Below are 13,692 nucleotides of genomic sequence, written 5' to 3'. Positions count from 1 at the left end.
AATAAGTCATTACTGCTGTGTTGTCAAGACGCATCTGTTCCTCCTGATGCTTCATTTCTGGTTATTCATTATATAATGATGCAAGTAAACATGACGGCACCAGATGAAAGGCCAGTGGAAGTTTAAGTCCTCGTCAATTGTTCGAAGGTCAAGCTTTGAGAATGAGTTTGAAGATTACAATCTGGATAAGCTTCAGACACAACACCAAAAAAAACAGCCCTCACATGACACCTTGTACCAGAGACTTTCCTCTCACTCACCTGATGACCTTTGTTCCAGATTCCAGAAACACACTCTTCATACACCCGATCCATAGGCAACAACTGAAAACACTTTATTAGCCAACACCAGTTTTTTTCATACCTGTAAACGTTACAGAGATGAACTCCAACGCAACAATGACAAAACATATAACTGGATAACACGTCCATGAACTTCATGCGCATAACAATGAGACCTATCCATACGCAGCCGATGCGCTTTACAACTCAGACAACCTGCAATTAACTGTATACGACTCTAAAAAGGACTGTTCTAAGCTTCATATTCACAATTTATTATATCAGCTCACTAACTGAAACATAAACATAAAAAAACATGTATGGACAGTGTATATTTCTAACGCCAAACAACAGTGGACAATAGCATTCTGCATGCTATTTTACTTAAAGAAACACTCTGTTTTGGAAATAGACTCGTTTTAAGATCCATAGAGGTACAAAGTTGAGTTTTACCATTTTGGATCCATTCAGCTGATCTCTGTGTCTGGCAGGAGCACTTTTAGCTTAGTTTAGCTTAGCGTTAGCTATTGATAGGGATTAGACCATTTTACTACACTACCTGACACAAGTCTTGTCATCTATCCAAGTTTTAGGAACAACAAATAATAACTTGACTTCTAGTTGATCATTTGGCATCAAACCATGATTTTTTTCTTCACCAAACTTGACTGATTTCTATGAGAGTCTTTTGTCCATGTGGGTTCCAATAGGTCTACTGCAGTATTTTTTTGATGTTCGACAGATGGTTCATCGGAAAATTAGATTTAATGCCTGCCCTGCTGAAAAATCCAGCTTATACAAGCCTAGGATGGTTGGCTGGTTTTAGCTGGTCAGCCAGGCTGGTTTTAGAGGGGTTTTGGCCACTTCCAGGCTGGTTTCCAGCCATTTCCAGCCTGGTTTTAGCTGGACAGGCTGGGAGATGACCAGCTAAAACCAGCCTAGCCAAAACCTGCTATGTCCAGCTAAAATCAGGCTGAAATTGGCCAAAACCCTTCTAAAACCAGGCTGGTCCACCAGCTAAAAACAGCCAACCATCCTAGGCTGGTATAAGCTGGATTTTTCAGCAGGTATGCAATGATATTCGCCATATCAGTGAGCATTCTATGCGCTTGGTCCAGCTCTGGAGGAAATAAAAGTGTCTGATCTCTATGAACTTTGACATTTGTAGAAAACACTGTTGAAATTGGACCTGGCTATATGCGCAGAAGGGACTACCTGATATAGCCAGAGGCGGAGCCGCGGAATAAAGCCTCCAACCAAACGCTTGTATGTCAAATCAACCACGCCCCCCAAACTTCTCACTAGACCAACTGTATCTGCACAATAACTAAGGCTCACTAATATAAATACTGTATAAGTACTCACATTTAAAAACACGCAATGTGATGTGTGATGAAAGCAGTATTTAAAAAAACAATATATGTGGACTGCAGAAATAAATGCTCTTTCATACACTCTGGCCTAAGTTAGACTCAGCAATGAGCACAAAAAATATTTCTCTTACAACGGGCTGTTGCTATTTATTATCTTTATAGGGGTAGAAATATCATTTGTAAAATATGAACAATAACATATGAGCAACACATACATTTTAGAAAGGTTTTTATGTTTAATTAACATTAAACAGGACCCAAAATATACACATCATGGACAGCTACATATTTACCATGCGGGAAAAATCCTGCGTTTAAGGGTTTATTTGGTTTTATTTGGTCCGCACCAAGGGTAATAAATGATACATTGTTGCATTTTCTGCCGTCTTTGGGTCGCTTTCACACCACACTGCTGGCTTTGGTCCGAACCAGTTGAAAGGAACCAAAATGAAGTCATCTGACAAAATCAACATCTCTCATTGGCCAGATGTTGTTGAACATATTTCCTAAACTACTTATTGATTGGTCAGAATTCACATGAGGGAAAATGCCAGATAACTCCCGCAGGTAAACAAAACCGGCAGACACAAAATTTCGCTTTTTACTATGAAGGGACGACTGCGCTGACTGATTGTATCCCTGCTTTAGACAAAGTATACATTTCGAGAATGAAGCCCGGCTGGAAAACAGGGTTTTCATGCATCGCACTTCACTTCAGGCGTGAATTAATTTAGCTAAACTGCGACATGGTCATCTTGAGGAAATATTACCAACGATCCATCAGGTAATGTTCCCCCCCTCCTCCCTCTCTGTTGGTAAAGCGCTGTCAACAAATATTTTTCCTCCATATCCCATAATGCACAGCGCATCGGCCTACGGCAGCTGGATTAGTCCAAAAGGCGCAGTACTTTTTGCTGTTGGACCTGTTTTAGTACGAATCATATTCTCACCAAAAACGAACCGCTCCAGGGTTTGTTTAAAAGCGTACCGAGACCACCTCTTCAAGCAGGTCTAGGTACTCTTATTTGGTCTGCTTTTGGTGCGCACTTGAGTACGATTGCTGCATTCTCACCTGCCCAAACGAACCGCACCAAAAGGGGAAACGAACTCTAGTGCGATTCAATTGAACTAAATAAGGCAGGTCTGAAAGCACCCTAAAAGATATAAACACAGCAAGATTCTAAATATGAACAGGATATTTACACATCCCATCCCAGCACAATATAAAATAATCCTTATCAATTTGTGTTCCACCAGATCCTGTGTGTCAGATAGCTTACTGCTGAACTTATTTATCGTGGTACAATAACACAGAAATCGAATAATAAAACTTCAATCTCATCTCGAAGCTCCAACGCTCTGCTTAGAGGAACTGTCAATCACAATGACACGCCCTGTTTTTATAGCATTACATTTTTGGCTAAAAACATACTCTTTATAAAAACGAAGACCTGCACCTATAGCAGCTTGATAACCAGTGCCTTCATTGACCAAAACCCTCTTTCGCGTCTTCGCGTCGGCTTGGTAGCTGTGATCAGTGTGGGTGGGACCGAAAACCCGCACAAACCCGTTGGAGCGAGTGTTTTGGGTGAGTCGAGTCCAGTGAAGGAGCTCCAGATGGAGCCTTTTGTTTTGTGTTTACCTTATGATTAAAGTCAATGCACGTCCACCGGTTCCCGCCTCTGAATGAGCGAGTTTTAGCTACATGTACATTAAGGTAGCGTTCAGAAAAAACAAAACAACCACTAAGAAACTTGACAAAAAGGAACATCAAACCCTACTGCCAGCTAGCGTTTCGTAAGTGTTATGTGGAGAGACCCCACCATGATTGTGAAGTGCTTTGGGTGGATGGTCATACACGATAAATGCACTATATAAATACACATTACATTACAAGTAAGGTTTTGAAATCGGCTGCAATGCTAACTTTTTGGTCTTTTTGCAAGGTAGCAGTGTTAGCCAATGTAACGATGTCCGCTTGAGCAGTGTCGATTTCAGTTTTTTTCAATGTCTTTCAACATTTTCGTTAACTGTTTAAGGCTTTACTTTTGACAGTTCAAATTTAGATCAGTTTGGGGTTCGACAGAAAACATTTTAAAGATATCGCTGCGAAAGACAGAGACTGTGCCGCCTTCACATGACAACCAGAATTCGATATTCGCCATATCGTCCTAGAAAACAGCAACTTTTCATTTTCCTTAGTCTTAGTACGCGATGAAACTACAGAATAATGAATATTTAAATAGCAATATTATTGAAACTCTTTCTTGACTTTTTTAAGCAAGATGCTAACGGTCTAATCTGATTTAAGGAGCTCCAGATGGAGCCTTTTGTTTTGTGTTTACCTTATGATTAAAGTCATTGCACTTCCACCTGTTCCTGCCACCAAATGAGCGAGTTTTAGCTGCTTGTAAATTAAGGTAGCGTTCAGAAAAAACAAAAAACACTAAGAAACTTGACAATAAGGAACAAAAAACCCTACTGCCAGCTGGCATTTCCGAAGTGTTCATGCAGAAGTATAAATGCAAGACTATGCGCAATGGGTCACGCCGATCACTTGACGCAGAAATATTAATCAGCCTTAACTCTAGGGGTGTTGTATGAGCCTATTTCCAAAAAAAGTGGAGTGTTTCTTTAAAGAACTGGCATTTTACACAAGTAAAGCCATTTTTTTTCCCGCAGTGTCCTCGAGAATATTTGGTTACAGGGTTTGAAGACTAAGATAACTGCGTCACATCTGTATTTGTGAGGTTTTGTTCTTTAAGGCATTTAATGAATGACTAGCATACAGGATAAAACAAAGTAACTGAGTTTCCTAGGTTTTCTCAATTAGACCACTGCAGCTCATCACATGGTTTCAGGCGAGGTAAAGTCAAAAGAAACGGTTATCAGCAGTTCAAGCTTGGAAGCGAAATTACTTTGTTTGGAAGAGAGCATGGTACGATATGCTACCAGAACTGGAGATCTTTGGAGATGCGATGCCTCAGTCATCTGCTTCAACGCTGCTTTGATTCAAGAGAACATGCCAGCGCTCGATCTTCTTGTCCTTGTTTTTCAGACATTCATACCAGTGTTTCAAACATTCGCCTTTGGCGGTGATTCCCAGCTGGCATCCACCTGTGTAGAAAACACACCAGAACTTTTAAGTTGGCATGAAATGTACGCAAAAATACATTCATTCGTTTTCTTTTCGGCTTAGTCCCTTTATTATTCCAGGGTCGCCACAGGGGAATGAACTGCCAACTTATCCAGCATATGTTTTACGCAGCGGATGCCCTTCCAGCGGCAACCCATTTCTGGGAAACATCCACACACACTCATTCACACTCATACACTACAAACAATTTGGCCTACTCAATTCACCTGTACCACAGTCCAAAGCCATACGGTACAGGTGACTTGTCCGTAGTGTATGAGTGTGTATGGATCTTTCCCAGAGATGGGTTGCGGCTGGAATGGCATCCGCTGCGTAAAATATATGCTGGATAAGTTGGCGGTTCATTTCGCTGTGGCGACCCCGCATTAATAAAGGAACTAAGCCAAAAATAAATGAATAAATGAATGTTGGCAGAAGGAGACGACCGTCGTGATGTTAATGTAGTGATGAAAGTTAATTTGGAGCTAATAATATGGCAAAACAATCTGAACTTGAATTGTGTTAATTTGAATTATTGACAATTGTAATTTAATAAATCAGAATTTTTATATGCCGTTTTATTGTTTTGAATTTCTTAATTAGAATTTAGTTATTTAAATTTGAATTTCATAACTTGAATATTGAACATCTGAAATGTAAGACGACTGAATTTTTCAAGGCTGATTTTTGTTTTCAGACTTCAGATTTTTGTGTGCTGAATTAACAGACTGCAGATATTGGGTTTGTAAAAATACAGTTTCAAATTCAAGATGAAGAAATTCAGAACATCAAATTCAATATCCTAAAACTCAAAACCAGAAATTCAGATTGTGAAATTTAGATTCAGCAGAAAGTAGATGGTTTAGATATTATAGATATTATACAAAGCTCAAACATGTGACCATTTTGGTCGCATATGCGCCCGAAATTTGACCTGTGCGACTTCAAAATATATTTGGGAGCATTTGTGCGAGTGCAAAAAATTGTTGTGTGCGACCAGTTTTTACTGCAAAATGTTCACCACATGCGCGGATTCGGGAGACATTCACGCAGAAAGCATCTCTGCACTTGAAACGCATCACTCAGGAATGTTTTAAAACAGTTGTCATGTCAACTTGCTGCAGTAAACAAAGACCGTCCGTAATGCTTGCCCCGCCTTCGCGCTCTTCTTATTGGCCCACCACTGCTCTAGCACTGAAATATCAGCTGTCAATCACTCAGTCAATGCCTTCTGGCTTGGGATGACAGAGAGAGCTACTACCGTGAAAAACTGTAAAGCGCTGAAGATGAGAATGAAGATAACACTGACAGATTTTGTTTTAGAAACCATGGCATCTAAAGTTACAAATAATGACACATCTTAGTGATCATGTGCTGAATGTTTATCCACCATCTACACTTTTCGAAGAGTGGATAAAAGACTTCCGTTGTCTTCAAGTCCGCTATGAAAAGTCTGTGGGATGGAGTTTTCAGGTAACTGTTTGCCACATCTAGCACGAGAGCTTCAGTTTAATCCTTTATATAATCGCCAGATGCTGTCCGCCGTGCAAGTGGCAGCTATATGTCAAATTTAACACCACGTACACCATCGCAAACGGGCTTACACTGACTAAACTAATATCGCTACTCATAAAAAGTATTGATATTAACATGACGTATGCATATAATAAGGTACAGTATATGTCAAAAGCATCAGGGCAATATCAGACAGCACCCGTGAGAACAGCACAGTTATATCGTTAACAGATTCATTCATGTCAAGCAGTGCGTGCAGGGCCGGTGAGCGCTCCGTGTATCTTTTAGTCACTCAGTTATGTTAAAAAATAATAATTTTTCTTTGTGATAACGGGATTTCGTTGAGACATATTTTCCTCACGCTAACATATATATTTTTTTGCTTGTTAGTTTGATTACTGTTGATTTCAAATGCAATAATATGTTTGTATAAAACTTGTAGTAACGGTGCTTATAAGTGCGACTAAATTTTGGCTGATGCGCCTTAATTTTTAAAGTAAGGAGCACCAGTGCTACCAAGCAAAAGGGTTAATTTCGAGCCCTGTTATACCTTATAGATATCATACCCATAGCGCATGTCTTTGGACTGTGGGGGCAAACAAAGCACCTGAAGGGAAGCAACACAAACATGGGGAGAACCTGCAAACTCCACACAGAAATGCCAACTGGCCGAGCCAGGACTCGAAACAGCAACCTTCTTGCTGTGAGGTGACAGCGCTAACCGTTGAGCCACCGTGTCGCCATTGAAATGGAAAGTATGTAAAGTATTTCTCACCGATGAAATCATTGGATTTTCCCATATCATAATCCCAGACAGAAACATCCAAAGTCTTCTTGGCCAGTTCACCATGCTTGATTTCATAGCTGAACTCCTGTAATCAAACAAATATATTTTAACATGACAACAACAACAAAGGAAGCATGACATTTCCCATGATGCATGTCAAGAAAAGCATATGAAAGCACTGTGACGGAAGCACATCAGTGTCATGCTTCAAAACGTTCCCTGCAGGTCACATCGCCAGACATGAAGAGAAAGAAAGAGTACCTCATTAAACTCAGGGTTAAGGGTCTTCTTTTTGATCTGAGTCTTGTACTTCGCTTTCTTTCCCATGTCAGGCTTCAAGCAACTGCAAAACAGCACAAGAATTCAAAGGCGCTTTTGTGATCATTAAACAAGCCTAATGAGCGCCACAAAACAACACCACCATGCGAACGATGAACACAGAGAACGTTTTAATCACACTTAGAGAACTGCTTTCAGTGAATCTGCTTCTGATTTCGAATTAGATCGTGTTAGAGTTCCTTACATCTTTACAAACGGGTCTGAATAGCCATTGGAGTCCATTGCTGCCAGATGAGCACATCGGACGACACCCACGATCAGACGACCTTGTTGACTGTTGTAGGTGAGGGAAACCAGGATCCGTCCTCTTTCCTCTGCTTCATCATCCTTCAACTAAAAAAGCCACACGTAATATGAGTGAAGCCCTCATTTATGACGATGCTTTTTGCAATTATTCAAACCCAACCGAGGAAAACTGGAAATACATGCCTGATGCCCTACTGAAAAAAACAGCTTAAACCAGCCTAAGCTGGTTGGCTTGCTTTAGCTGGTTGACCAGGCTGGTTTTAGAGGGGTTTTGGCCACTTCCAGGCTGGTTTCCAGCCATTTCCAGCCTGGTCTTAGCTGGAGAGGGTGGGAGATGACCAGCAGGCAGGGAGAACATGCAAACTCCACACAGAAACGTCAACTGAGCTGAGGCTCGAACCAGCAACCTTCTTGCTGTGAAGCGACAGCACTACCTACTGCGCCACTGCCTCGCCCCAAAATACAAATATGTATGAATATTTTTATCTTACTGTGGACAAACCTGTAAAGTTATTTATAACATGCGTAGTATTACACAAAGAGAAATAAAGTTTGAATGCCTTACTGAACAGCACATTTCCAGCAAGAATATACCTCGGGAACGTTTCAGTCTTGTGTAGTGCAAGTTTGCAGTTATTTCTTTGTAATATTAACAAGTTTGTAATAATGCAAACTTTTTGACCAGTGTTTATTTTCATATGTAATTCCCAAAATGCATAACACCCTTACCTCCTCCTCATAAAGCGCCATGCCACGAGAAGCTCCACCACCAGCAGTACGTCTCACCTGCGCACAAGGCGTTAAACTCAACACAGTGCAGTCCTTACTGTAAACTTTCAGCTAAAAGCATTGTTCATGGTTCCCCCTTCAGCTTACCGGAATCACTCTCTCCAGACACACGTTGTAGGTCTTCTTCTGGTTCAGCTTCAGTTTTTTCAAGACCACCCGCGTCTCGCCGATAAACTCGTTATGGCCGAACTTGTCCTCATCGCTGACAGAAAGCCTGCCAGGGAACAATGCGGATGCTGACCCTTTTCACTCTGGGAAATGTCACAGCTTTAATTAAGTCCCCTGCAAACTGTTCTAACTGAATACTTTAGCGTGCCTCTTTTAAATGCAATGATTAATTTCAGGAATTTCTGATGCATTAACAGGTGCTGTATGTAAGTTTTTGACTCATTAGTCGGCAGCTAGCTCTCTGCAACTCTCACATAGTCGCCCATTAAAGCTAAGCAGAGCTGAGCCTGGTCAGTACATGGATGGCAGACTACATGGGAAAGCTAGGTTGCTGCTGGAAGTGGTGTTAGTGAGACCAGCAGGGGGCGCTCAACCTGCAGTCTGTGTGGGTCCTAATGCCCCAGTATAGTGATGAGCACTCTATACTGCTCAGTGAGTACCATCTCCTGGATGAGACATTAAAACCAAGGTCCTGACTCTTTGAAAAAGTGTTGGGGTTTAACCCTGGCATCCTGATCAAATGTGCCCACTGGCCTCTGTCCATCATGGCCTCCTAACCAACCCCATATCATAATTGCCTTCATCATCTCTGTTTCCTCTCCATCAATCAGCTGGTGTGTGGTCTGGCGCAATATAGCTGCCGTCGTGTCATCCAAGTGGATGCTGCACACTGATGGTGGATGAGGAGATTTCCCCAAAAATTGTGTAAAGTGCTTAGAGTGTCCAGAAAAGTGCTATATAAAAGTAAGCAATTAATATTATTATTATTATTATTATTATTATGATTATTATTATCCTTACAATTTGCAGAGCTTTTTTACGATGACTTGGGTTACAAGTTGACGTAAAAATATACACTAAAAAATGATCTCTTATAAAAGTGAGTCAATCCATTGCCTTAAAAGTGACAAGTTGATTTTACTTTAAAAATCTAAATAAATCTGTTGTAACTCTGAAGTGTTAAGTTCACTTAATTTATTTTTTTAACTATGCACCTTTAGTTAATAGTTAATTTACTTAATCATTTTAAAGCAACTGGTTTATTCAACTTTTAACCCAAGTAATGCACTTGACTCGATTTAAACTGAGTAAACTTAAAAAGCTCTGCAGCAAGTTGCATTATGCTGCATTCACACCAGACACGGATGAAGCGTCAAGCACGAGTGATTTACATGTTAAGTCAATGCAAAGATGAGAATAGTAACCCTGCAGTGTGTTTTGTGTAATTGACGTGAGTTGAGCATTTTGCGCGTTTGATGTGCTTAACGTGCGAATCGCGAGTTGGAAAATCTGAACTTCAGCAGACATCCGTGCCACATTAACCAATTATGAACTTGCTCTTGTAGGGGTGTGATTATGACGTAGTGCCTGTTGTTGGTGTCATGAGGTAATCCTCTCGCCGACATCGGACAACAGTTCATCAAACTGGGCTTGGCTCAGTCTGAGGCACCGCTGAAAGCCTCCATCATCCAGGTACAGTTACTGGAGGAGTAAATGAACTCACAGAGCTGGGTGCACCTCAGAAAGGATCTAGAGGACTCAGACATGGCGCCGAACAAATCTACGCTGTTTTTCAGTTTTCCTAAAGCACATAAACACAGCTTTTCTCTCAATAAAATCCAAGTTAGCCATTTAGCAATAAAGCTAGAGTCAGCGGGCAGACAGAAGCCCTGCCCATGATGGGAATCTGCATCTATTGTGAAGTGAATTTGACATGCGGATGAAGCAAGTAAACTCAAAATGTTCACGCATCTATTTAAGTGCGAATATCGCGATTTATTCGCATGTTCCACATCTGGTGTGAACACAGCATTACCATTTTAAGTTGAGTCATTGAGTTGTTTTGTATGATAAACAGTATTAAAATCAGTTATTCTCCTTTAAAAATATGCCTTTCTTTGTTTTAATTGGATAATAGGCCGGGTATTTTGAATTTGGACTGCAATAGCTAGTTCAACCACTAGGCTGTCATTTATTCATTTTCTTTTCGGCTTAGTGCCTTTTTTAATCAGGGATTGCCACAGTGGAAAGAACCACTAACTTATCCAGCATGCACAGCGGATGCACTTATAGCCGCAACCCAACACTCGGAAACACCCATACACACTCTTTCACACACATACACTACGGACAATTTAGCTTATTCAATTCACCTATAGCATATGTCTTTGACTGTGGTGGAAAGCGGAGCACCCGAAGGAAACCCACACGAACATGAGGAGAACATGCAAACTCCACATAGAAATGCCAACTGACCCAGCCGGGGCTTGAACCAGCGACCTGCTTGCTGTGAGGCGATCATGCTACCCACTACACCACCGGGATGCCACCATCATGCTGTCAATCCTACATACTGCACCTTTAAGTACAAAACACTGGTTTTACCTGAGAGTTTTTTTCTGCATGTCTTCGTTAGTGATGCCATGATAAACAAGGGTCTCGTTCCACACAGGATTCAAGGTGGTACGAAGCGTCTTTGTTCGTAGCTTGTTAGACTGTGAGATTGACAAAAACAGCAATCAAAATGGATGTAATTTGAAATGGATCAACATTTCAATCTGATTTCTTACATATAATTTAGTTGCCTGTAAGCAGAGGTATTGATATAGAAGTAGGATTACCTTACTGGCACCCGGAAGCAAGTGCAGCTTCACATAAGGATCGGCCAGACCATTGGAGTCCATTGGCTTGAGACCCTTCACCAAACACAAAGCAATTGCATGGATTACAGCCGTATTCACTGTGACATGATCCATCAGGGCAAAAATAGCTCGCATTGAAACTGCCCGTTCAAAGGAAAGAAAGACAATACCTTTGCTTTGATTATATTGCAGTGCAGTTCATTTTTCTCCTCCGTGTACAGCAGACTGAACTCCAGCATGCCCAGAGTGGCTGGAAAATGGACAACGTGATGTCAAAAAAAAAAAGCTGACATCAAACAATAGCTATATTCTCATCCAAAGAATTCTGGACTATCGCATTAATCATTTGCACCGTTTCCATCCAACGAGTCAAAGAACAAAACTGTCACTTTCTGATAAACTGAAATCAATTATCCAAAAGAAAAATGGAGTTTGCTGGAGTAGGAGAAGCCACTGTGAGCCTTTATTCTTATATAATACGGCGAAGTGCAATAAACATATGGTGGATTTTGGGCTAAGGACTATTCTGGGAGGTAATAATACTGAACCACTTTAATGACAGACTTTGGCTGAGGGATTTTCCAATGACCAAAACAACATTTCAGATATTTTACAATGTGCTCAGTCAACTGGTTTCTCCATTAATGCCATACCATCATGTCCATTTTTGCTACCTAATAGCCACAATATTTATGCAATCTGTGATGAAAGACTTGCATGCTAAACCATTTTGTTCTTTGTGCTTCCCATTGGGGACAAACACCATGATTCATCAGGGAAGGGGCTGGATAAAAAGAAAACCCTCTCCAATATTCCAAATTGCACTGCAATACCTAGTTCTGGGCGATAATAATACTAAACCACTTTGATGACAGACTTTAGCTGAAGGATTTTAGAATGACCAAAACCAAAATTTCAGATGTTTTACAATGTGGCTGGTCCACTGTTTTGTCCATTAAGGCCACCCTATCATGTCCTTTTAATTATCACATGGCTTTTTTTATGTGCATGCTGGAATTGAATCGATAAATGTGTTTCTATCATCATTTTTTTTTTATCAGATAAAAAGTTTAGATCCCACTTTATATTAAATGGCCTTAGCTAATATGTACTTACACAGGATTTAATAGTTTGTTACAATGTACTTATTGTGTAAATACATGTATTTACTGTGTACTTATGCTTGATTAAATACATGTATGTAATTACATCTGTAATTAACTTTTGTAACTACATTTATAAATACACTGTTGACCATCCCATACACCTTAATCCACCCTTAAACCTACCCATACCACCAAACCTGTCCATAACCCAACCTCTATTCCAACTCAAGAGCACCACAAGTGTTCTCAAATACATTATAAACACAGTAAGTACATTGTATTTATTTTTTTGATGTAAGTACACTGTAAAAAGTCATTTTGTGGCCTTGTAGATTTCATTAATATTAATATGTAAACTTTATTTAATAAAATTAATTTCTTGATTTTAGGGCATTTTTTTGCTTTGAAATCAATTAAAAATGTCTGTAATAAAATATAATCAACTTTATTATAAGAATTTAGCTGTTATTTTCGAATAATTTCAGAAAGAGAAAATATTTATTAAATCCAACGTGATTTTATCATACGAATTTAGCTGTTATTTTCGAATAATTTCAGAGAGAGAAAATATTAATTAAATCCAACGTGATTTTATCATACAAATTTAGCTGTTATTTTCAAATAATTTCAGAAAGAGAAAATATTAATTAAATCCAACGTGATTAAAATTAGCATTTTCAAATTAGCCAGGGGCACACAATTGTGACCAGCTGCCCTCGCCGGGTACACAACTGATGAGCGCCCGTCAGGACCTGGAGGTGGACATCCAGCCTGATCTCACGAGAAAACTTAAGTATTTTACGTTTTGCCAGTTTAGTGGCTAATTTGTACGAATTCGTACGAGTTCAGTCGTACGAAATGGTACGATTTTAAAAAGGAGGCGTGTCACCTGACCCCACCCCTAACCCCAACCGTCATTGGGGGATAAGCAAATCGTACTAAATTGTACGAATTAGATCGTACGAATTCAAACGAATTAGCCACTAAATGAAAAAGTTACGAATTGCCGTGAGATTGTGTTGGGACATCTCAGCAATTTTCAAAAGACATTTAAAAATACGCACAATCTTTGGAAATAAACCGCGGATTTGAGTTTTAAACAACTACATTCTCGCATGAACAACCGTTAAAACTGTATTTCATGGTACATTTAGGGCAATATTTGATTATTGTTTTGGTTCTGTTCAGTGTGAGATTGAATCGGATTGAACCGTCTTTGAATTAAACTGTTTGCTGCGAGATCGGGAATCTTTTTATCGCACATGTTCAAAAGCTTATAATCATCAACATGTAATTGGTGTATAGTGTAA

At 39.9% G+C, this 13,692-nt stretch overlaps 1 protein-coding gene across 9 annotated transcripts in view; it reads right to left on the bottom strand.

Moving 5' to 3' along the window:
• Positions 1-309: 309 nt before the first annotated feature.
• The window catches only part of rph3aa (rabphilin 3A homolog (mouse), a), a 53,829-nt gene continuing 40,446 nt past the window's right edge, over positions 310-13,692 (bottom strand). For 6 of the 9 annotated variants that reach the window (XM_087269994.1, XM_087269995.1, XM_087269996.1 and 3 more), the window contains 9 exons: positions 11,447-11,526; positions 11,256-11,330; positions 11,020-11,129; positions 8,554-8,680; positions 8,407-8,463; positions 7,616-7,764; positions 7,354-7,435; positions 7,081-7,177; positions 310-4,771 (listed from right to left, as the gene is read on the bottom strand). In XM_087269994.1, coding sequence (XP_087126120.1) covers positions 4,638-4,771; positions 7,081-7,177; positions 7,354-7,435; positions 7,616-7,764; positions 8,407-8,463; positions 8,554-8,680; positions 11,020-11,129; positions 11,256-11,330; positions 11,447-11,526 — 911 coding nt within the window. In that variant the 3' untranslated portion in view covers positions 310-4,637. The remainder of the gene's footprint in view (positions 4,772-7,080; positions 7,178-7,353; positions 7,436-7,615; positions 7,765-8,406; positions 8,464-8,553; positions 8,681-11,019; positions 11,130-11,255; positions 11,331-11,446; positions 11,527-13,692) is intronic. The other 3 variants (XR_015500687.1, XR_015500688.1, XR_015500689.1) reach the window with 1 other exon arrangement.

The sequence above is a fragment of the Danio rerio genome, chromosome 10 (genome assembly GCF_052040795.2).
Source record: "Danio rerio strain M-AB ecotype USA chromosome 10, GRCz13ab, whole genome shotgun sequence".
Classification (NCBI taxonomy): domain Eukaryota; kingdom Metazoa; phylum Chordata; class Actinopteri; order Cypriniformes; family Danionidae; genus Danio; species Danio rerio.
The sequence above is the reverse complement of the archived record's forward strand: the minus strand, read 5'-3'. Positions and strand labels throughout refer to the sequence as shown.